Source organism: Mustelus asterias, chromosome 3 (genome assembly GCF_964213995.1).
Source record: "Mustelus asterias chromosome 3, sMusAst1.hap1.1, whole genome shotgun sequence".
NCBI classification, from domain to species: domain Eukaryota; kingdom Metazoa; phylum Chordata; class Chondrichthyes; order Carcharhiniformes; family Triakidae; genus Mustelus; species Mustelus asterias.
In genome coordinates this window covers 52,478,275-52,500,935 of record NC_135803.1, presented here as the reverse complement: position 1 = coordinate 52,500,935, position 22,661 = coordinate 52,478,275, and the positions used below count along the sequence as shown (strand labels likewise).

Here is a 22,661-nt window from a genome sequence, read left to right as displayed (position 1 = left end):
TTCTCGTTTTATTGCATTATGTCTTTATTTTCATATTTTCTCCTTCAAATGCATACTTCCATCCTCTTTTGTTCATCCCAGAATAAATAATTGGACACTCCTCCACAATTATTTGCAATTATCACCTCTCTGCCCATTCTGCTAACCTGCCTATTCGCTTTTGAAGCTTATATCAGCCCTTCCCACCGTGTCCCACCTCCCCCTCAAACCTCTACTTTGGTGTCATCAGCAAAGAATGCTGCCCATGCTTATATCCAAATGATCTAAATGTAACAAGATGAAATTGGACAGAATCTTGGGGGTACACATCTTCCAGTCTTTTTTGAATGCAAGCAATATCCATTTATCCTAACTCCTTGTCTCCTGTCCATCAATTAAATTTCTATCTAGGCTGCTCATCTTTTATATCATTCACCTGAATTTTTCTGATAAGATTCCTTTGAGACACCTTATTAAATTCTCTCAGAAAATACATCTAAACTGTGCCACATTTCCTCTATCTGTGCAGTCAGTTAAATAAAATAAATTTGTTAAATATGACTTTTCTGCTGGCTGTCCTTGATCACCCCATAATTCTCCAGATGTCTTTTGATATCACATTTTAGATTCGAAGAGTTTGCCCATAAATGGCATACCAAAACTGTTCTATAATTACGCAACAAATCCCCTTCTTCCTTCATGAACATTGTCTACTCTTCATAATTTACATAGCTAAGGATGATTGAAAAATTGTGGTCAGAATCCAGCTAAACTCTCTCAGACTTCCTTGAAAGCACTATCCATATCATTAGGGACCAGTGACTTAACCATTTTGAGTTCTGCTCACTTTTACTTCCTTTCCCACAGTGGTGTTCCACTTAATTCTATAATACACCAACAGTTATCATTTGTAAACGCTTACTCACAGTTACTTAGCATTTTCACACATTTATATAATATTTTCATCCTCCTCAATTACATTTTCTATTCATCCCTAAATCCTGCCTCCTTTGGAATCAATCTTTTATTTAAACTATAAAAGGTCCTTATTATTTCCTTTAATATTACCAGTTGGTCCTTTATAGTCTTCACAATTTCCTATGATAATGTGAACGTTGGTTTTAATGTCTCATTTTAACTGTTAATTTGTAATCTCATTGTTTAACTTTAATATTCTATAATTTGATATGCCCTATTTCACCTTATCTATATATGCCATACTCTTATCATCTTCTATCACCTAGGGGTGGCATGGTGGCACAATAGTTAGCACTGCTGCCTCACAGCGCCAGGGACTTTGGTTCGATTCCCAGCTTCGGTCACTGTCAGTGCATTCTCCCCCATGTCTGTGTGGGTTTCCTCCGGGTGCTCCTGTTTCCTCACACAGTCTGAAAGACATACTAGTTAGGTGCATTGGCCATGATAAATTCTCCCTCAGTGTATCTGAATAGGTGCTGGAATGTGGCGACTAGGGGATTCTCACAGTAACTTCATTGCAGTGTTGATGTAAGCCTACTTGTGACACTAATAAATAAAAAACTTTTTATATTTGAAGATCTTTACTGATGACCAGTTGTTGTATTTACCAATCCACCTGTTCAGTTAATTTGGACCTCATCCTTATCTCATTGATTCTTTCTCCAAAAGTCCAGCACCCTTATTTCTCACTCTTCATTATCCTTTTTTGTTTTCATCCTGAGTGTAGTGATGTTGTGGTCACTATTTCTCAATTGCTCTGCTGTCAGTTGAGTTATTTGCTCCATTTCATTTTGCTGTACAATATTAATATTTGTTTTTCTTTGTATTAGAAACATTCTGATGGCAGATTGGAAACAAATACATTTACAGTTCTAAGTGCTAAAATAATTAATTAATAATAAATTGATTATTAATAAATTAATAATTTTGGATGATATAATTCTTTGCAAACTCATTGATTGTTTTGCATCCACATAAATGGCAACCAGGATTCAAATTTGCTGTGTGTTCAGTAATATACTGTGAAAAAATGTATTTCTAATGCTTGGGTAAACCATTTGGATAATGATGCAATGTGACATGTGAGACTATTGAATCCAGTAGTTGGCCGGCTTCTTGAATCCAGTGCTAATTATTGCTGCAGAATGGGTTTAAAACATGCATTTCTCCATGTATGCATAGAATTTCACTACCAGCAATTCAAGCTATCTCCTCCAGAGATTCTCACATTGCCAAAAGCTGGAGTTAGTTTGAGCCCAGGCTCAGGATTTAAAGCTCAGCAATTGCTTTACAATATTTAAATATAATTTAAACAAACCATTGATGTACCTTCCTTTGTAAAATATTGATATTCTTAATGCTTTATCTGCATTGATTCCTTGACCATTAAACTTGATGTTCACTTGATTGACCTTTTGCGAAAGGGACTTGAGAAATGGGGATCATAGTTGCAGAATACCTTGGAAAGAAATCTTGAAAGAAAGGATTGTGCATGGTCTGAATAAACAATGATGAACATTTTTTTATCTGTTCATGTCACTGGCTGAGCCAGCATTTATTGCCATCCCTAATTGCCCCTTGAGTGAGCAGTTATGAATAAACCACATTGCTGTGGATCTGGAGTCACATGTAGGTCAGACTGAGTAAGGATGGTAGATTTCCTTCTCTAAAGGACATTAGTGAACCAGATGGGTTTTTACAACAATTGACAATAATTTCATTGTCATCATTAGATTTTAAATTACAGATTTTTAGTGAATTCAAATTTCACCACCTGCAGTGACGGGATTTAACCCTGGGTCCTCAGAGCAGTGCTCTGGATTACTAGTCCAGTGACAATACCAGTATGCCACCCTTTATACAGCGTAATATTCTTAGTTTATCCCACTACAAAGATTTCAGCTCGTTTGGTTTTGTAATTTGCAGAGTCATTTACAAAAACTCATCAGATCCTCATACAACTGCACAGTTAAGTTGTTTTTTTAAAAAAAACTCTGTATAGGGAACTAGATAGTGCATGGGGATAGACACCTACATTTCCCTAATGGGACCCCTTTCAATCCAATTCAAATGTTGGGATAAATATCTTTTCTGCTTCCTATTTGTAAAGGTCTTTAATCCAGTTCCAGAAGAGCATGGGCCTCTTGACACAAAACTATCCCTAATTTAACACTAATTGACAATTCAACTAGAGCGAGCCAAGGATGATTAGAGTGGGAAATGAAAACAATGCCAACCTGGTAGAATAGGAAGTGCTCGTCAAAGATTGGAATTAAAGTACATTCTTAAGGCAAAGGAGAGGGAGTTTTATTCTCCACCTAGTTGTGCTGAGTGTAGCCTGGGAGAGCTTGCTGTTGACATTGGGTTTCTGATCATGGATAAATTTTAATTCCCTAGCACCAAACCTTCTTACTTTGTTGAATATAAAACAATGTCAATAATCCCCACCCCTTCCAAACAGAGGTATACCAGTCATGACAATCTGGTGAAGTTTGCAGTCCAAATTTTCCTGTCATGCCGAGTGAGGGAAAGCAGTTAGAAATAAAGAGACTTAGAATGGCTCTAGAAACAGCACACAATGCAATCTTGGAGGCCAGGTGAGAACATCATTAGAACGCATTAGTTACGTTGTTGATATGCAACTCTTAACTGTCAATAGCGATAATTATTTCCCTTTGTTATAAAGAAAACAATTCAATAACAGAGAAGGTTAATCATGTGTCTTAAAAGATCTGATATGTGCTAAGTCTGTCAGTAATTATTATTGGTTATTTTGAAGGAAGTGCCTCTTTTGATTGTTTATGATATTTTCTCATGCTTGGTTATAAATTAAATTCTTCAATTCCATAAAATTGCTATTTTATATCTTACTTCTTGCATGATAATTCCTTAAATGCCATGTACAGTATCACATTCATATATTAATTTAACATATTGATATTGTATCATGTATTAACTGGTAATTAGTTAATGTTTTTAATTATTCTGAGCATTGTTCAATGGATATTTTCCTAATGTTTTTGAGATAGATACGCGATGATAAGAAATGAGTACAATTAAACTTAGAGGGGTTTTAAAAGATCCCTGTGCATTTCGCATAACAATACTCGAATCGTTATTGGATGAGAGCAAGAAGTTAGAACGATGCTTGAAATTAATTGTTAATAGGTTACCGAGGCAAATGTCGTGCGAAACGAAAATAAAGCAACTGGGTTTGCAAATGTGTCACTAAAGGAACGATCTGAATGCCAATATGTGCAAGGGATGAGATAAAACGAAATGTAACAGATCCAATGTTATTTATTAGTAAAATTAGAATCGTAGCTTTAAACACGAGATGTTGAAACTTTGCAGTCCCTCGATTGGGAATAGCGGATGTCTGGACGTTTAATTTGTGAAGTGTGCTTTCTCCAAAGTCTCACATGCCCACACAGCCATCAAACAGCGTGAAAAATGACTGTAGACATCGAAGTTTTGTTGAACGTAATGCATAACTCTTAAAATTCCGATTGCTTGTTCGGCCCATGGTCCCTCGTTTAAACAGATCTAGTTTCAATAAAAACCCAATCGACACGTATTTGCAACAAAAAACCTCCCAGCTGAAAGGAGTGGCAGAATGCTATTTCAAGATATGCTCGTTTTTTAACCGTATACATTTGATTGGTATAACCCACAGTCACTGACCGTATTCATCTCAAATCCTGATCCAATTAAATGGCACCTGATCTGGGGTATATTCGCTTGTCTATTTTGTAATTTATAATCCCTGGTTACTTTAATGACAATTCTGGCATTTCAACCCCTACCCACCAGTCTCGTCACCTAATTTACTCTTTCCCTTAAAACTAGCCAGTTTTATTATATGTAATATGTGTCACGTCGCATGGGAATGCGATTTTCCTTCCTTGAATAACTCGCAAACTTGAGCTGTAAAATGTGTGTAAACGGGGCGCAATCAAACCTGTACACTTCTGACAGTAGTTTTGTAAAGTAAATGACTGGGAAGGATTTGCACGTTACGTGAGTCCATTTACACAAGTCAAAAGCAACGAATCCTCCGTTGAAGAGCGAAAAAGAAATCTAAATGCCCGTAAACAGTGGTGAAATAAAGCGTCGAGGAAGAGTTTGATTGGGGAACTTGGTTACGGTCATTGGTTTCTGATTGAATCCCAAAAAATGCAGAGACCACTCTGTACTCTGGGTTAACTCTGGTCCTGAGCAAGGCAGGGTGATCACTGTAAACGGGGTGATGCTGTTTTAAGTGCTGCTTTTAAACAACTTTTTAAAAAAGGGGGGGAGAATTAATATAATAGCCAATGACTCTTTTTAATCTTTCTTTGTGTTACGTCATTGGATAATCATTGTGTTTCTGGTAGAAGAGAACAATTGTTGAGATTAAGAATCAGTAAAGTGAAAGCGATGACTTTTTTTTGCCAAAAGGAGGTTGTTTCTCTTTTGCAAGCGTCTCTCAAACAAAGCGTAGTCTTAACTATCTCATCGTTTGATTGATTAAGGCTTTGAATAAAGTTCCGCGCCAGACTGACAGGGTTTTTTGAATAGCCGCTTCCAAATAAAGCCCACTTGGATGGCTGTGCTTGAAGATCAGAGTGTAAAGGATGAGTTTACCGGCAGTTAGCAAGTTATAAATAGAGGACTCAGACAATAGTACCTTCTCTGAGGACAGACGGGCTTTACAACAGTCCTGGCGTCATATCCTGCTGTGGCGCTTCTGCTCTCAGTCAGACCATTTCTTTCTCTTCCCTTTTTTTTGGTTCTTAATACTTACACATATAAACCCCCAGAATATGCGAGGGCTTGATTAGTCTGTGTTCATCACAGTGCCCTGCCTTATACCTGAGAGCTTTTTTATTCTCAGCTCTCGTCCACTAGGAAGTGTCCCACAAATCGCACCCCCACCACCCCCCCACAGCAATTTAATTTTCCAGAGTAGAGCTCGGTTTTAGAGAGCAGTTGGGCTAATTGTTGGCGAATTGTATTACTAATAACAGTTTAGAATATCGAGGAATGATGTGCTGCCTTCAGAGACGTTTTTGATTTGACTCCAAACACAAAAGTTTGCCCCGGAGGCAATCTGCTCGAAAGAGAGAGAGAGAGAGAAAAAAGGGACATATTTTTAGATTTGTGGTTGATAATGAATGCAAGCTGTCCTGTGTTAAGATAGGCAAAGTAGGACAGGTTGCTTTAACTGCTGCAGCCGTACGTTTACTTAGAGAGAGAAGCAAAAAAAAATCATATTCCCAGTGATGGGAAAGGGAGATTGCAGGGATTGGCCAATCAAAGTGCACGTTTCCATAGAGAAGAATCTCGCCTGTTCGCCAATCAGAAAACAGGGGTCTCGATGGAGCCAGGGGTGGGAGAACTGATAAATGCTCCAGGTCACCGTCCCATCGACTGCTGGCTGTGACTACAATTCCTAACCCTTGGACCACAGTTATACCTGTCACACATACCAGAGCAACACACGAAACATCAGCACCGACTTCCGAAACTTCAGAAAAAAAACTCTGCCAATTCAACCCCCCACCCCCCACCTCCGCCGGTTTAGTGTAGGATTGAAATTACTATTCAGCTTCTCTGAAGTCGGCTGGCCAACGTGGATTTACCTAAAAGTGGTCATTCAATTGTTTTTTTTTGTTATTTGTTTTACTTCAACCACCACCACCTCCCCCCCCCCCCCCCGACAACACCACCCCACCCCCTTTCCCTCCCCGCCCCCCTCCCCTCCCCTCCCCACCACCCTCCCCTTCGACAATCCACAGGAAAATCTGGGACTGAACGTGTTTAAAAATGAGCACGTTGGCTGGACCGGTCCCAAGAATGATGCGTCCAGCCCCGGGACAGAGCTATCCTCGGAGCAGCGGGTTCCCACTGGAAGGTGAGCTTTGGCTGACTTTTAGTTTTCTAGTCCAGTGCTTTAGGGAGGAGGGAAAGGACGGGACGGGGGTGAAACGCGCACACACACAGAACCCTAACTCTTCTGTGCGAGGCCAACGGCAAGACATTATGAGTTTTCGGACTCTCAATAATGTTTTCTTTTAAATGTGTAACTGCATTGGTCTTTTCTCCCCCCGCGGACAGCATTTAAAAAAAAGTTTCTTTAACGTACATTCTCCAAGTATCATGTTCAATATATGCAGTGAGTAGATTTTACTCCCGTTTCAACATTTATTGGCGCGATAGGTGCATCTTCGAAGTTTGAGGTGAAATCGATCAGAAACAAAACTCCTTTGTTGTTTCAAATATCTCTTTAGCTTGTTGTTATAAAGTGTTATTCATTGCCTAGATGGTGAACGCTGGTGCGCCCGCTTGCTGAGTAAGACAGTTCATTGTAAATACCGGGCTACGCCCGATGAGTGAATTGCTGTTTTAAAAGCATGTTTGAAGGCATCTGGGAGATTTTCTTCTAATACCCAAAATGTTTGTGAAGGGGGCGAGCCGAAGATATATTTAAGTATTACGATGACAGAGCTTGAGCGGCAATCATTCCAAGGATATGCATTAATATCTCCGAACTATCAAGTCCAAACTTTATCGTCACATTTCAAATATTATTGTCAAGTGACAGCTAGGAATAAGGATCTGTCTGATTTGAGCATGTTTCCTGCTAGTGAATTGTGTAACAATATATAAACACCTCTTGTTGACGGATGTGCTCTTAAGCATTGGTGTGATGTCTTTCGATTTCCTCTCTTATCTGCGAGGTCCCGTTTAAAACGGTTTATTAATGCTGCTGTTTTTACTGCAAATAGTGTCAACGCCTCTAGGTCAAGGGAGAGTGAACCAGCTCGGAGGAGTTTTTATAAATGGCCGGCCTTTGCCAAATCACATCAGGCACAAGATAGTGGAAATGGCCCATCACGGCATCAGACCGTGTGTCATCTCTCGCCAGCTGAGAGTCTCCCACGGCTGTGTCTCGAAAATCCTCTGCAGATACCAGGAGACAGGCTCCATCAGACCGGGGGCGACTGGCAGCAAACCCAGGGTAAGTCGGACTAAAGTCTTCAGTCAGTCGATAAAATGCTTTATGAAGTATCGGAACTTAGTTGAGACAAGTTCCAGCGCCAGGAAAGACGTTGTTATGGTTCACCTTCAAAGTGTGTGGATGGCGCTACTATCTGTGCGTGCCTATCAAAGGCATTCTTAATACAAGCAAGTTCGATCGACTAAAAACCACCTGAGGAGTGGAGTATCATGTTTTTAATAAAACTGTAAATCAAATTGTGCGTTTGCAAAACATGCCCTATCTGTATCTGTGCATACAAGTGTAATACTCACAAATGCTTGTCACAGTTGAGGTGTTGTAAATAATTTCTGAGTTTTACTTATTACATTATCGCTACTTGAATATAATTCAAAGTTCCTGGAATACGACAATTTGATAGAGCCGTATTTTGTGACCCCCTGTCCTTCAATTCCATTTATTCAAACGTGTTTTATTGAAAGGTGCATTACAGTTTGATCATCCGAAACTGGGAACAGGTTAGGCGTTTTGAGGGAATAACATGATCTTTAAAAAATACTGACGGTGTGCGTAACAATGGAAATTCGTTAACTAAAATGAAGAACTTACAAGGATGCTGCATGTTTATATATCAAACTCAATTTATTGCAAATAGAATAACAGAAAATTTAATGTCCATTTTGGTAACGTATTTTAACTGGATTTATGAAAAATCTGAATTGTAATCAGTTTAATTTCCATCTTTTTCCTGATATGCAGTACATATCTAGTGAAAGCTTTTTTGATATGTTATTGGGTGCGTCCACAAACTTAGAATTTTGGTGGAGTAAGTTACACTGGAACGTGTGAAATCACAAGAAATCTCGGATAATTTAAATGCCTTTCAGCATTTCCTTATAGGGTAAAACTCTGCTTCACCACTGTTGAGTAGGATGGACAAAATTGTACAAAGCTCGTTTACATTGCCAAAAACGCACGCTAGCTCTTGATTCGCAGTTTAATCTGTAATGTGGATGGTTTTGTCACAGACAATTAAACACGCAGGCTATAATGACCAGCGATCATCGTAATATAGTCCATTAAACACAGAAATTGTACCACAGCTACACCGCATTTTCAATAAAGGTCAAGTAGTGATCTACACTTTGCACCCGTTTTTTTTTGTCCAGTTTGACTTTTCGTTCACTCTAAACCAACTTCATAAATAGTCCAGGTCAGCAAACAATTTTGTGTGTACCTGAGAGAGGGGCACCGTGGCCAAATAAAAACACATTACATATTAAATCTGAAAAGTCTATCATGCTTTTAGTTTTGTTTCAGATGACGTTGTATGCAACCGAATGTTTCCAGGATTTGTATAAGATATTGCAAGAGCAGCAATGTTATGTCGGGAATAATTGGGACTTGAGGGTGCATGCTTACTTATTTCAAATTTGCATATCGGAATATGACTGCAAATAAGAAACAGGTCAGCTTCGTTTGCAAGTCGTAATGAAACACGGTTGTAAACAACCTTCTTATTTTCTCTCTTGCAAACAAAACCCCCCCACACATTTAATAAAGCAAATGGCAATACCAGATGTGGAAAAAAAGATCGAAGAGTACAAGAAAGAGAATCCTGGAATGTTTAGTTGGGAAATCCGGGATAAATTACTGAAAGACGGCATGTGCGATCGGAACACCATTCCCTCAGGTTAGTTCCAAGTGTGAATTTGCGCGAAGTGGGAAATAATCCAGGAACAATTTAATTAACATAGAAAAATAACTACTCTTGTTTCATCTGAGCCCAGAATCGCCTGTAAATGTAAAATGTGTCCAGCTGCTCAGACTAATAAAGAAGGCATAAATACCTCATGGTGTTAACAAATGAATCCAAGTCGATTCCGGACTTCAGTCCTCCAATTAAAAAAAAACTATCTTAAGTTAAATGCTATTATTATTTATTAGGACTATCAGGAAACAATATATGACGAGAATAATTTACACTTTGGCAGGCTTGAATTATATCCTGCATATTTCACAGATAAAATAATTCATTCCAGACATTTAATTATGCTTTTCCCGAAGATATTGATCATGAAATATAATGTTCTCCCTATGCTATTTTCTTTTTTTGGAAAAAAGCTATCGAGGAGAGTATAAAATTTTATTTATATTATTAATATTATTTATTTGAAATTCTAAACCAATGACTGAATCTTACATTATTTGATGTTTTGTGACACAAAGGTAAAATTGCGTTGGTATTAAAAATTGATATTATATTTGATCTTTTTTTGGGAAAAAAAACACATTTTCCTTCAAAAAAGTGAGCTCAATAAGCCGTATTCTAAGGAGTAGATTCGGTAAGAAAGAAGACGAAGAGGAGGAATGTGAAAGAAAGGAATATGAAGAGGGAGATAAAAAGACCAAACACAGCATAGACGGCATTCTGGCAAACAAGGGTAAGAGGTGGAATTTGTCTGATCACTTGTGTATTTTTAGCGAAACAAAAGTTTTAATTAAATATTTATATCAATAGTTGTTTTTATAGGCATGCATTAGGGAATCCCAGAGCGATTAAATATTGTATGTCTTACACGTTTTGATGGGGTAAAGGCAGCTTTGATTGAGTTACAGGGTTAGAACCAAAAAAGACTCGAACTAACGTGGAATATACGGATGAAAGTTCATATAACCCACTGAAGGGAGTGATAATTACGCCGCCTGCTCCCTTGGACGGTTTCACTAGAATTAACCACGAGCACATAGTCGCCTTCAGCAGTAAATGCCTCAATGCCCTCTGCTTTTGTTTTGTGGCTCTGGGTATTTGCCGAGGTGAAGGGAATTGGCCGGAAGTACTACTCTTGTTTTGTCCTGGGAGTTTTATTGAGCTTGTTCGGGTGGTAAAGTTTACGCCAAGGTGTGAAAACAATTCGAAAAAGTGTAGCAAAGGGCGGCGATATCAAAGCTGGAGAGCCAGCCTGGACCAACCTTATCAGCACAGCAGCAACCTGTTGCTAGTTCGCCGCTGCTAATTGTGCGCACAGATAAAGAGGCACTTTTCAACCTTTACCAGCTGACTGCAATTTCATTTACGGTCCCGGGATGTTGCCCAGAGGAATGAGTTTAATTTTGTTGTGTGGGTTTTCAGCGCATTGTAGACCGTTTGCAACGACTATGGCAAAGCAATAGCAGCCACTGAGTCAATTCCAGCAGGAAAATCAACAGTTTGGGGCAGGTCGGTCCATGCTTACCGATTTCCTGTTCAATCCGAAAGGCGCAGAAATCAAACTCAGACCGCAGGTATAATATGTAAACATGTAAGTACATTTCCCAGAGCACGAGGAGCATTTGGAAACGAGCCTCAATCAAATGACATTAATAATAACCCCAAGCAATTCTGAGGAAGAGAAAGCGATTTCAGTATCGATTTCCAAGTCCAATCGTTACTTTTTACTCAACCATTCCCCAAACTCCTGGAATTACAGCATTTTGCAGAATCTGTGATTTTAAATCCCTCTTCCCGTTAAGAAGCTTCGAACCGGTTTTCCAAGATGGAATTTCACAGTAACTTCATTGCAGTGTTAATGCACTTGTCACTAATAAATAAACATTAATTCGGGACGGATAATGAACGCAGATATAGACAGCCAAACCAAATCATTGCCAAAAACTTTACCAAAATTTGAATCGACTAACATTATATTTTATTCTATGAAAGAGACAATCATACAAATAGAAACTTGCTGCATCATTCCTAGCGAGAAATGCGTTAGATAAGAAGGCACTCTTTGCCATCTGCGTACATCCGGGCTAACTTTATCAGGCCTCCCCCGATTTTAGATCAGAACCTTGCTAAATTACTTTATTCTGTTTCAATGAGACGCTGACAAATGGAGATGATCCAGTATTGCTTTGATTCGAATTAAACGTTTAATTTACTAATACTGGGAAAACATGAAATGACAAATGATGAGAAACATGAGAATTTTTAAAGAACATCGAAGTCCAGACGTAATTTAATGTGAAGTGGGTTCTAAATGCATCTGCTATAAGCAGCAGAAGGAAAGGGAATTTTTAAATGCCCTTCAATGTTTGAATCAATTCAAAGCTAAATCTAAAATCACAGTTATAGTGACTGTTACATCGATGCCACAAACACTGACATTAGAAATGCACAGTATTGGGTCGTTTCCAGAGATTGAATTTCATGAAATATCTGTGAAATCCACCCAATATTTCCCTTCTACACATCTTCAGCCAAGTACCACAAAGCACTTTAGAAAGCAGGGACAGGCAGCATTAACGGACCTTTCTTTCTTGGAAGTTGGGGTGGGTGGTGGGGGAGTTATGGTTAACCATTTGCAAACTATCTGCGCTATCATTTCTGTGCCACATGAGCGACTCTTGATTATTTTTTTAAAGAAGATGCCAAAAATAAATACGTGAATAATTTATAGATATACATACAACTAGATTAGTCCTTAAAAAAATCCTCGAAGGTTATTCAGGTCTGGTAAAGTTGGCGAATACACTTTGGTAACATTTATACGTGTTTTACACTGAGTTCAGTTGCTTTTAAAAACGCAATTATCCCTTTTAACAGATTCAAACTAATTGTGATTGAAGGGTTGTCAAACGATGTCTAATATTTGAACGTGAGATGACATTTCGACAGATTTAGCTGTGGGGCTCTTGCATAACCAATAGTGCAAAACTAAATTGGTAAAATTAAACAGAATCTAACATCCCCCCCCCCCCCCCATCTTGCAATGGCAATCTGTAACATGCTTTGAGATATGTAGACTTCAGCAGCAAGATATTCATCACAACTTGAGTAAAACAAATTGTCCCTTAGATTGCTTGCTGTTCTAATCCGCAGTAGCTTGGTAAAATGTGTGTGCAATGTGGAAATGATGATTCTCTGAGTATTTTCTCGACTCGCCTCAGGAAAGTGGCTCCCAATGAGTGGCGCAGTCTCCACAGGAATTGGGTAGGGGGCTGGAGGAGTCGGCGAAGTTGCCTGTGACCAGGTTCATGAAGCGTGAGAGCTCGTTTGTAGTCGGCATTGTTTATTGATCTGATTAATATACCATATTTGCTATCTGAATTGCTCTGGTGTGTATTTGGTGAGCTCCCCTCTGGATCACAGCACCATCAAGCAAAGGTATCGCAGTGCCTCGTTTTAACTTGTTGGGCATTGTTGCGATTCGATTATCTTTTTTTCCCGCTAACAAAGTACCTTTTCGCAAAGACATGTTTTGTTAATCAAAACATCGAATCTATATAAAAAAAAGGCTAGAAAACTCTTGGAAAGAGTGTATAAATTTAAGTCCTTTTTAACATTAGCCTTGCGCACAAGCTTTGGCACAAAGTGTCGCTTGTTGCTGAAGTCCATAGACATGCCCGAATTTCGCTGCAAATAGGATCTTGAGTAGACAAAAACGACCAAATGAGCTGGTCAAACATTTGTACAACTTTTCCAGCTATACAAAGAAGTTCTTGAATACACAATCCACACTTGGAGATGAACTTGGAAAACAAAGAAGCGTGAGTCCATTGAAAGTTACACTTTAGGCTTGGAGGGACAAAGCCTATGCCAGTGACAGCTTGGTCGCAACAAAAGAAGGCAACCTTTTTGTAATTCAGGGAAAAAAAGAACAGAAACCGTCCAAACAAAAGGCTGAGAAAAGACATTATGGGCTTGCAATGAGGGATGAATTATTCAGTGATCGCCAGTAGCAGCCAGTCCTTGCAGTTTTATGGACTCTCGCTCCACCGTGGAAAACTAGCCATTTTCACCTACAAAATGTTTCTTTTGCCATCTTTTTAGACGCGTTAGATGCCGACTGTCATTCAAAAAAGAAAAATACAATTGGCACCATTCGATTGAGCGAAGGCTTTGATTTAGGGGCCGTGGCGTTCGGCTGGAAGGCCAGGAGAGAAAATTGCAAAGAATGCCGGCGATTTCCTATAGCAAACAGGCTAAATAAAGCCCAACCTTTGCAAATCGCTATATATTATGTTTGCAAAAGATTGCAGTTCGGGACGTGTGAAAGCTGGGTCAGTCTGGCTATTACAGTGTCATTAGTTTAAAGAGGGAGAAAACGTTTTTGGTTGGGATGGTGGGGGGGATACCAACTTTCCATGCTAATCATTTCAGCAAACAGTTTAGGTTGTAATTAACCTAAAGTTCATAAGTAAATAAACTGTCATTCCAGCGGAGATTTCTGTCCCTCGCCCCCGCCAACACTGCAGAGTTGTACCAGCGAGTGAAATATCAGGCACTGGACCAAGGGGTGCGCCAATTTGCTGATTATAACTTCTAAATAGTGTGAGAAGCCCCCCCCCCCCTCCCCACCTATTTGCATCGAAGCACGTCTTGTGCAATGTAGTGACTGACACACTACTCACAAGATGGGAACAAAAGATAATTGCAATTTATTTTGAAAAAAAAACATTTAAAAATAAAAGTTGCAAACTCTTGCTTACATTTGCGAAGGTTGGGGGGGAGGGGATTTTTTTTTCTACGAATATAGAAAGCTGAGATCTTGCCGGTGATGCTGCAAGTTTCCAGCTTGCTTTTTAAAAATGAACTTGCGCAATTAGGAACTATTAAAATAAAATAAGTCGCTCGTGCTGGAAAATGCCTCGTGGTTACTTCTTTCTGGTAGCTCCCTTTTTAAAAAAAATAACTGGGGCGCTATAAATATTTCTGTGCAATGTAATGATTGAAGAGTGGGTTGAATTGACTGTGGTTGCCAGCGCCTGTTTGAATGGGACACAGTGTTTTCGCGGAGCTCCAGGCGTGGTCAGGCTCGATTTATCCGCAATCATGCGCAGGTCCAAAATTCAATCGGAAACCCCGGACCCAAGCCTTTTTTTTTAAAGCTGATTAAATCGAGCCTTTTATTTTCTTCTCACTTTCATCTTTCCCCGACCCGCCCCCAATTCGCCCGGAGCAAAAATTGGTGAAATTGCTGTCCCCTTTTTTTCTCTCTCCCTCTTTCTGGCTGGGACTGCGATTCTATTCAGCTAACAAGTAAAGCTGTGAGAGATTGGGGGGGGGGGGGGGGGGTGGATGCTGTTGAAGAGACAAGATGAAATAAGTTTTGCGGAATGCGGGAAGTTTTGATGAAGCGGAAGCATTTTTGGTCCATGTAGTAATGGAATTCCTGACAGCTGATAACTGTGTACTGCAGACACGCGACTCCCCTCGCTCTATCTTAATATTTAGATGTAAAGTTACAATTACAGTTGTGTTTCATTGACTTTGGCTTGATGCGGAGTGGCTTTTCTGCGGAGGAACAGAGATAGAGGCTGGAAGGGCGAACGAAAGAGAAGGCAATTAGATGAAAAGTGCGATAGCGTCCAGATAAGACTTCTTTTGTAAGAATATACTCCAGATCTCGAGACAAGCTAAGTGTGGCGAGCTACAAGTTTGAGGCGATAAATGGTGATCTGTACTCGCGTGTGGAGAAAGACCCTTGTGACTATCACCACCTCCACCCCCCCCTCCACTACACGATATTAAATGGCCCATTAAGACAAAACGGAGACGCCAAGACGCGAGGGCCAGAGCCCTAACCCAAAAGGAGGTCATAACAAAAAAATAAACCCCGGGTTACAGTAAACTGAAACCCATCCAGTTCTCACATTTTCACTTTCACAAGCAATTCGTTTCAAATAAATGATTTTTAACTCTGGTAGATTTCGTAGATACAAAAATGACAAGCTTGTTACCACTCCTCGGGCAGTGTTCCTTCCATCAGGTTTAATCACATCTGGTTGCTAATCAGTTAATCGCAGAAATCACAGCATTAAACAAACGAACCATATCTGTGGTGGTAAGATAAAAAAATATATAAACAGTCCTCCCAACACATGTTCTCATTTAGCTCTCCGGCGCAAAATGTCTCTTCATTTATAAAAAAAATGATTACAGTTTGATAACCTACTGCAGAATTTGTAATTTATTTGCATCAAGCCAGTCATTCTTACAGAAAACAGGAGAACGTTTTGGGAAGTCACCGTACTGGTACAGATTAAATACACCTTCCCCTCATTGTATGTTGTACATGTTGTAAAATTAAAGCATTTGTATCAGGAAACGGACGGTCCACAACGTGGTTTGATTCTCGACCCGAATTGGGTTGCAGTGCTGTGCGCGTGCTTCGTTGCTGCCGGTGCCGTTTCCCCAGGAGCTGGAGGTCGCACCGCAGGATTGATCCCTTCGCTCCTGGAATTTCCTCGGTGATTCTGGCGGTCATTTGGCGGAAGCCCCGAGGAAATTCCTGATTTTTGCCTCCTCAATCAACCCCCAAATCAGATGGTCATTTTTCTCTCCTCGTTCTGTGCAAGTTAGCGGCTGCGCTTTAACTCACAGGGCGAGGAATGCTATACGGATCCATGGTTTGGATAAAAACGAGAGGTAATTTTAACCTCCCACACATCAGCTAGTTGCAACGTTATTGTAACTTGTCGAGAAAGAGCTGTATTTTGCCCTGGAAAATAATTACAAACGTGTGACACTTTTATTTACATAATCATTAAGAATTAGCCCACCCAGTAAGAATATAATTCAAAGCAAAATACTGCCAATGCTGGAAATCTGAAATAAAAACAGAAAATGCTGGTTGAACTCAGCAGGTCTGGCAGCATCTGTGGAGAGAAGAATATAATTAAGATTTATTGATGATTCCGTTGAGGAAGGCAAGCCATACAGACCAGGAAGTCTCGCTACTTGACCTCAGCTGGCTTAGAGAAAGGGATGAAATAATCAATATCAGCACCTCTAAATTGCACCAAAGATTAGCTCAGTTTACCAGTCCAGGTGGCAATCTAGTAGCACTGACTAGAGTCACTGGGGTGGCACGGTGGTTAGCACTGCTGCCTCACAGCGCCAGGGACCCGGGTTCAATTCTGGTCTTGGGTCACTGTGTGGAGTTTGCACATTCTCCCTGTGTCTGTGTGGGTTTCCTCTGGATGCTCCCGTTTCCTCCCACAGCCCAAAGATGTGCAGTTAGGTTGATTGGCTATGCTAACTTGCCCCTTAGTGTCAGGGGACTAGCAGGGTAAATACGGGGGGTTATGGGGACAGGGCCCAGGTGGGATTGTCGATGGTGAAGGTTTGATGGGCCAAATGGCCTCCTTCTGCACTCTAGGGATCCTATGATTCTAGAGTCTGTGAGTGTGTGTATGAAAGCCAGGAGATGACAGGACTTGACTAAGTCGAAATGCTCCACGCAGTTGTGTAGGTTGCCAACACTCACTGTCTTGACACGAAGTGAGACCCAGTTGGTGAACAGAACTACTAGAATATGACATTTTCAGCAGAGGAGGAGGAGAGAAGGAAAATATATTTAAGTAAGAGTGAATATACATACAATCTGTTTCAGGCCCTGATCTCGGTGCTCCAAAGCATCCCCCCTCCTTATTCTGGATTTTATGAGTACAGTTCATTTGAATATTGTTCATTCATAAACTGAAGAAACAAACTTTTCGGTGCAGGCTCCGGCATGATGAGAAGTTATCAAATATTCTGAAATTCTGGGGGCAAAACAAAGCCTGCGGTAATTGTTTTTATTGTACCATGTTAAGTAGGATGAAACCTGGTGTGGATTCTATTCTGGAGTGGAATTGGTCACATAACCTTGTCTAATTACCAGCGTGAAATCTCACCCCTCCAGAGGTAGAGCTATCACTCAAGAGACACTATAGTGCAATGCCACATGGTGATGGCATCAGTATCTTTATGCCAGCAGGCATTTCACTGCTAGGGAGCATTAGCAAGGCTTTGTATATCTGTGTTCATGGCTCACACCACCATTTTTCAAATCAGATCTTTTTCAGGTTTTGCAATTTGAATACACAAAATTTTCTTCCATTTTCTGCTTTATTTGTTGCAGTAAGAATACTTTGAAATACCAGGAAACACCACATTAAAGGTTATAAATTAAACTTTGCTAATTGTATAACTTTCTTAAGGTAACACAAGTTTGTTGGATTACTATTTATTAGTAAGTAAGGACAAAGTAATCATAACAAGCAACTCAACTGAGTTGAATGTTGAATTTCGCTTTTTATTCTTTCACGGACATGGGCGCCACTGGCTAATATTGCCCATCCCTAATTGCCCTTGAGAAGATTGTAGTGAACTGCCTTCTTGAATCGCTGTGATTCATGTGGTGCCGGTATGCCCACAGTACTGTTTGGGAGGGAATTCCAGGATTTGGACCCAATGACAATGAACAAAGGATGATACAGAATTTTCCTTTTAATTTCATGGACTTTTAATTCAACAGAAATAAAGAGCAACGCATGGCTTACTGAGGTGAATGGCTGCCTCATATGCACAACACAAGTTGGTCCATTGCACCTGTAGCTAGACTTATCACTAACAGGCATTATCCTATCTTAAGAGGCAGTATAAATCACATAATTTTACTTCAGGTACAAATATAAATTGGATATAAAGGCATAAAGAATAGCATTTGGGATTATAATATTAGAAAGAAAGTGATTGTACTGTGTTTACTCTTTAATGCTATAATTGGATACATATGCAAAGGTAGAAGGATTTAGATTATTTTAAGGGACAGTGGGGAAATTCTTCTTTGTCGGCTTTTGCTGCCATTAAATGTTATGTTGCTGATAAACAAACCAATTGCAATTGTTTCCCTGAATTTTAAACCTTGACATACTTTCGTGATATGATCAAAATCAACCAAACAATTTCAATAGGTTGATTCCAAAGAATATACAATTGCTCTTTCAGTGCACTTGTTCCTAAGATGATTTTTTTTTGTATAGGCTCGTAAGTTACACACTGAAATGCAGTAAACTGAATCACTTAAAAGGAATAACAGTTTACACTTCCTTTTTCACTAAGATGCATCAACATAAAGACAACAAATGACCATTGACCTAAGAAATTCTATATTTCTCTGTTCCACAATATATCTTGAATGGTATTATGGGTATCAAATTAATGCCTTACATCACACTGAATTGTTAAATGAAGTTAATTCATTATATTTAAATATTAATTTAGCTTAATTACGTTCCATTTTACCAACCAGAATTTCACTTTAGCTTAAGTAAGCAAATGAACGCCAATATGAGGTAAGATTTTATTTGAAGGAACCTATTCTGAACATAAATGAATCCAACTAATGATTGTGATGTGAAAGTCTTGTTGCTTTTATTCAGGGTACCTATAGCACATGGTATAGATTTGGTCAAGTGAGGTAAGATAACAGTATTAACTTCTTTGTCAAATCATACCATGTTTATGAAATCTGTATGAATCAACGCAAAGCGCAACAAGATGCTTAGGCATGGCCGCTGATTATACCCCATTGAAATCCTGCAGAGCAAAATATGCTGATGATGGCAGTGATCATACAGCTACTTCATGCAGATATTTACAGCTAAGAAGGCAGAAAAGGTACTTCACAAGTGAATTCATTGGAGGTTTATGTCCCTCTTTGCCCTACAGCTGTTTTACAACCTGGAATTAAAATCTGAAAGGAAACTTTTCAGTTGTCCTGGCCAAATATTGATCAAGTACTTGTTTGTTGATGCTATTGTTGTGTGAAGAGGGGCCAGTAGCTCTGCCCCTCGTTGCTCAACTTCTATTGTCATTGCCTTTTAACAACAGGGATCAAAGCTCTATCTTTTAGGCTTACACTGATTACAGAGAGGGAATCTTGATTGTGTCTAATGTAGGATATTGTAAGTGGAAAACGTCATTAACATAAGTCTTCTCAATTTAATCATTAACTTAATTGGACAATGAAATAGTTGAGTGAAAATGGTGAAACTAAATATGTGGTTTGCACATTATATTGATCACAGTTTACAGTGAATTAGTTTTACAGTGAATTAATTTAACTGTTAAGTTGTATTTGAATGGTAACTTCAGTAGTATGATTTATGGTTTCATATGACTGGTTCATTGAAATTCAGAATAGAAGTGCCTTATTTATGATTTAACGTAAACATCTGATTAGAACTAGTTCTCACCAAAATCATTGTGATCTAAATTGTTTGGTATAAATCCCATCTGTGGGGCATTTTCTCTTTCTTCACTTTCTCTAAACCTTCTACCTAAAATCAACACCAGATTTGGGAAATTACTAAGAAGGCATTCACGACCATGCATTTAAACCATTCCTGAACTGTCTTTGAACCAAGAGAAAATCCAGAAAATAATTATAAAGGAGCAAGAAGCCTTTTCAGCTTTAATTATTCTCATCATTCCCCTTGTAAAATGATATGGTAAAAGGGTACAGGGAAGGAAAGATCAATGTACTTAAGTACACTGTACACTAATAACAAGTTAGATGAATGATTGGGATAAATCATCAGTTATCCCAAAGGTAGGTTGTTGTGTTCTCCTTTGAATAACTTCGCGCCATAACAGATGACTTCTTCAGGACTTTTTGACTATTACCCTTTCTATGATAATGTCACTACCAATTGTTTTGCAAATTCAAAACGGCCCATTGCAAAATGGCCTGCAAAAATCTGCCAATTATGCTTTACAAAATGCAATGAACTCTGCTTTAGATTGCACATTAGACAATGCTGTAGTTTGATTTTCACCAAATTAAGGTATGGGGTTGATTATCTTCTCATGGAACTTGGGAAATATATTTTGCAAGAAATAAAACTACTGCCACAATCATTCAAACTTTCAGAATTCTAATTTTGAGGAATGCAGCTCTGGTTTCCAAATGCATACAGCTCCACAGTTTGTAGCATTTTTGTTGATCTGAAAATTATACTTACATTTGTTTCTGTTTTATTTTTTTAAAATTTCAATTTAATTACTAGTGTTGTAGTTGCATAAAGTAAAGGCCCAACACAACTTCTGGAAGTAATCTGGTGGAATATCAGCATTTGTGAGTGATTTTCAAAATCTTGAATCGTGATAGATCATCAATCTGTAGGAAAGTGAATTGCATTCATTTTAACTTATTGTGAATTGAGTGGGAACCCATATATATATATATTATATATATATTTAAATACCTAAATGCTGGACATTTACTACTTCTTCAGATTTGTCATTATTCTTGTAAAGGAAATATATTCACTGCATGTTCTTGATTTCTGTGGTTAAAGATTCTTTGATTGATCATGCAGTGTAACACATTGCTCACTGAGACTTGACATTCATTTAGATTTAGTTCAGGAAGACAACAGAATACCCCTGACAAACTACATACAACCTGCCATATTTTGATAATCATTTCATTATGGTTTACGTTCAATTGATACGGGGAAATGTCATGCCACAAAATATCAGAGTAACATATTTTAAGTACGAGCCAAGAATATGTTGTAAACAGGAATATGTTGTGAACCAAATATTTTACAAAGAAAATGTGAGAAGGTATCAACAGATGTTGTGGCTAAATAAAATAGTTATAACTGATAGAATTGATCTGGTAAATGAAGCACCTATTAGAAGATTCACTTCTTCCCTGAAGGAGTGATATGGGGATTGCTCCTGGTGCTATGACTTGGAATGGGTGCAGGGTTGCTGCTGGATTCCATCTTACACTATTTGCCAAGGATAAAATGCAATTTGTTTCTTTTTTTGTGTGATGGATTATAGGTGCACAAGATACCTTAGCATCTGACTGTAGCAAATATAAAAATGTAATTTACACAGTACAGTTAATTAATCCAGTCAAAGTGTGCAGTTTGAAAAACATCTACAAAAGTCGGTATAAATTGTGTATAGAGAAGCCAAATTTTGAAAGCAGGCCCTTGCATTTTTGAGTGGGAAATGCACTCAATTTTCAATGGCTCATATACTTCAATTAACTTTATAGTAATTGCCTATTTCATACTGACTCACTCCATATTTTGGAAATGAATGCACTAAAGGATGATCTACAGATTCTAATTAAATAACTATCGAAGGCAGCGGCACTCAAGAGTGGTGTAACAGTCTGCACCATGTGTTATTGTGCAATGAGCTAAATCACTGATGTGGGACACAGGTGCTTCACATAAATACCAAGTGCCTGGTGCTTCTGCTTAACATAGACAGTTCTAGGTTAACCCTTCACCTAGAAACTAGGCTATTCTTGAGCAAAGTTCAGAGAAGGAGAAAGGATCAATAGTTCTCAGTGAAAGAAAAGGACACCAATCTTGGTCAGACTGTCATTTTTGTGTGTTTAATTTACTTAAGTTTATTTATTAGTGTCACAGGTAGGCTTACATTCACACTGCAATGAAGTTACTGTGAAAATCCCCGAAGCGCCAAACTCCGGCACCTGTTCGGGTACACTGAGGGAGAATTTAGCGTGGCAAATGCACCTAACCAGCATAACTTTTGGATTGTGGGAGGAAACTGGAGCACCCGGAGGAAAACCATGCAGACATGGGAAGACCGTGCAGACTCCGCACAGACAGCGACCCAAGCGAGGAATTGAACCCGGGTTCCTGGCTCTGTGAAGTAGCAATGTGTGTACACTGAGAATTCATTTTATGAGCGATTCTGAAATGGATAATCCATAAAGAATACAGTATTGAAATACTTGTTGGGGCAGTTAAACATACAAGTTGAGAGGCTGGAAGCTGTATGCACCAGAAGATTTTAAGGCCTTAGAATTCAATTAGAGGAAGATCATCGTTCAGTCAACAATTCTGCATGAAATTCCTCTTCCTGTAACTTTAACAAAAGCTAATCTAGTTAAAATGAACAAGGCTCCATCCCTTC

General features: G+C 39.0%; 1 protein-coding gene across 4 annotated transcripts in view; it reads left to right on the top strand.

The window, feature by feature from the left end:
* The first annotated feature begins 6,765 nt into the window (after nt 1–6,765).
* LOC144483837 (paired box protein Pax-3-like) overlaps nt 6,766–22,661 on the top strand; it is an 87,547-nt gene continuing 71,651 nt past the window's right edge. For 2 of the 4 annotated variants that reach the window (XM_078202398.1, XM_078202418.1), the window contains exons 1-4: nt 6,766–6,853; nt 7,728–7,960; nt 9,503–9,632; nt 10,249–10,383. In XM_078202398.1, the coding sequence (XP_078058524.1) occupies nt 6,766–6,853; nt 7,728–7,960; nt 9,503–9,632; nt 10,249–10,383 (586 nt within the window). Of the gene's footprint in view, nt 6,854–7,727; nt 7,961–9,502; nt 9,633–10,248; nt 10,384–17,212; nt 17,222–22,661 lie in introns of all 4 variants that reach the window. The other 2 variants (XM_078202408.1, XM_078202424.1) reach the window with 2 other exon arrangements.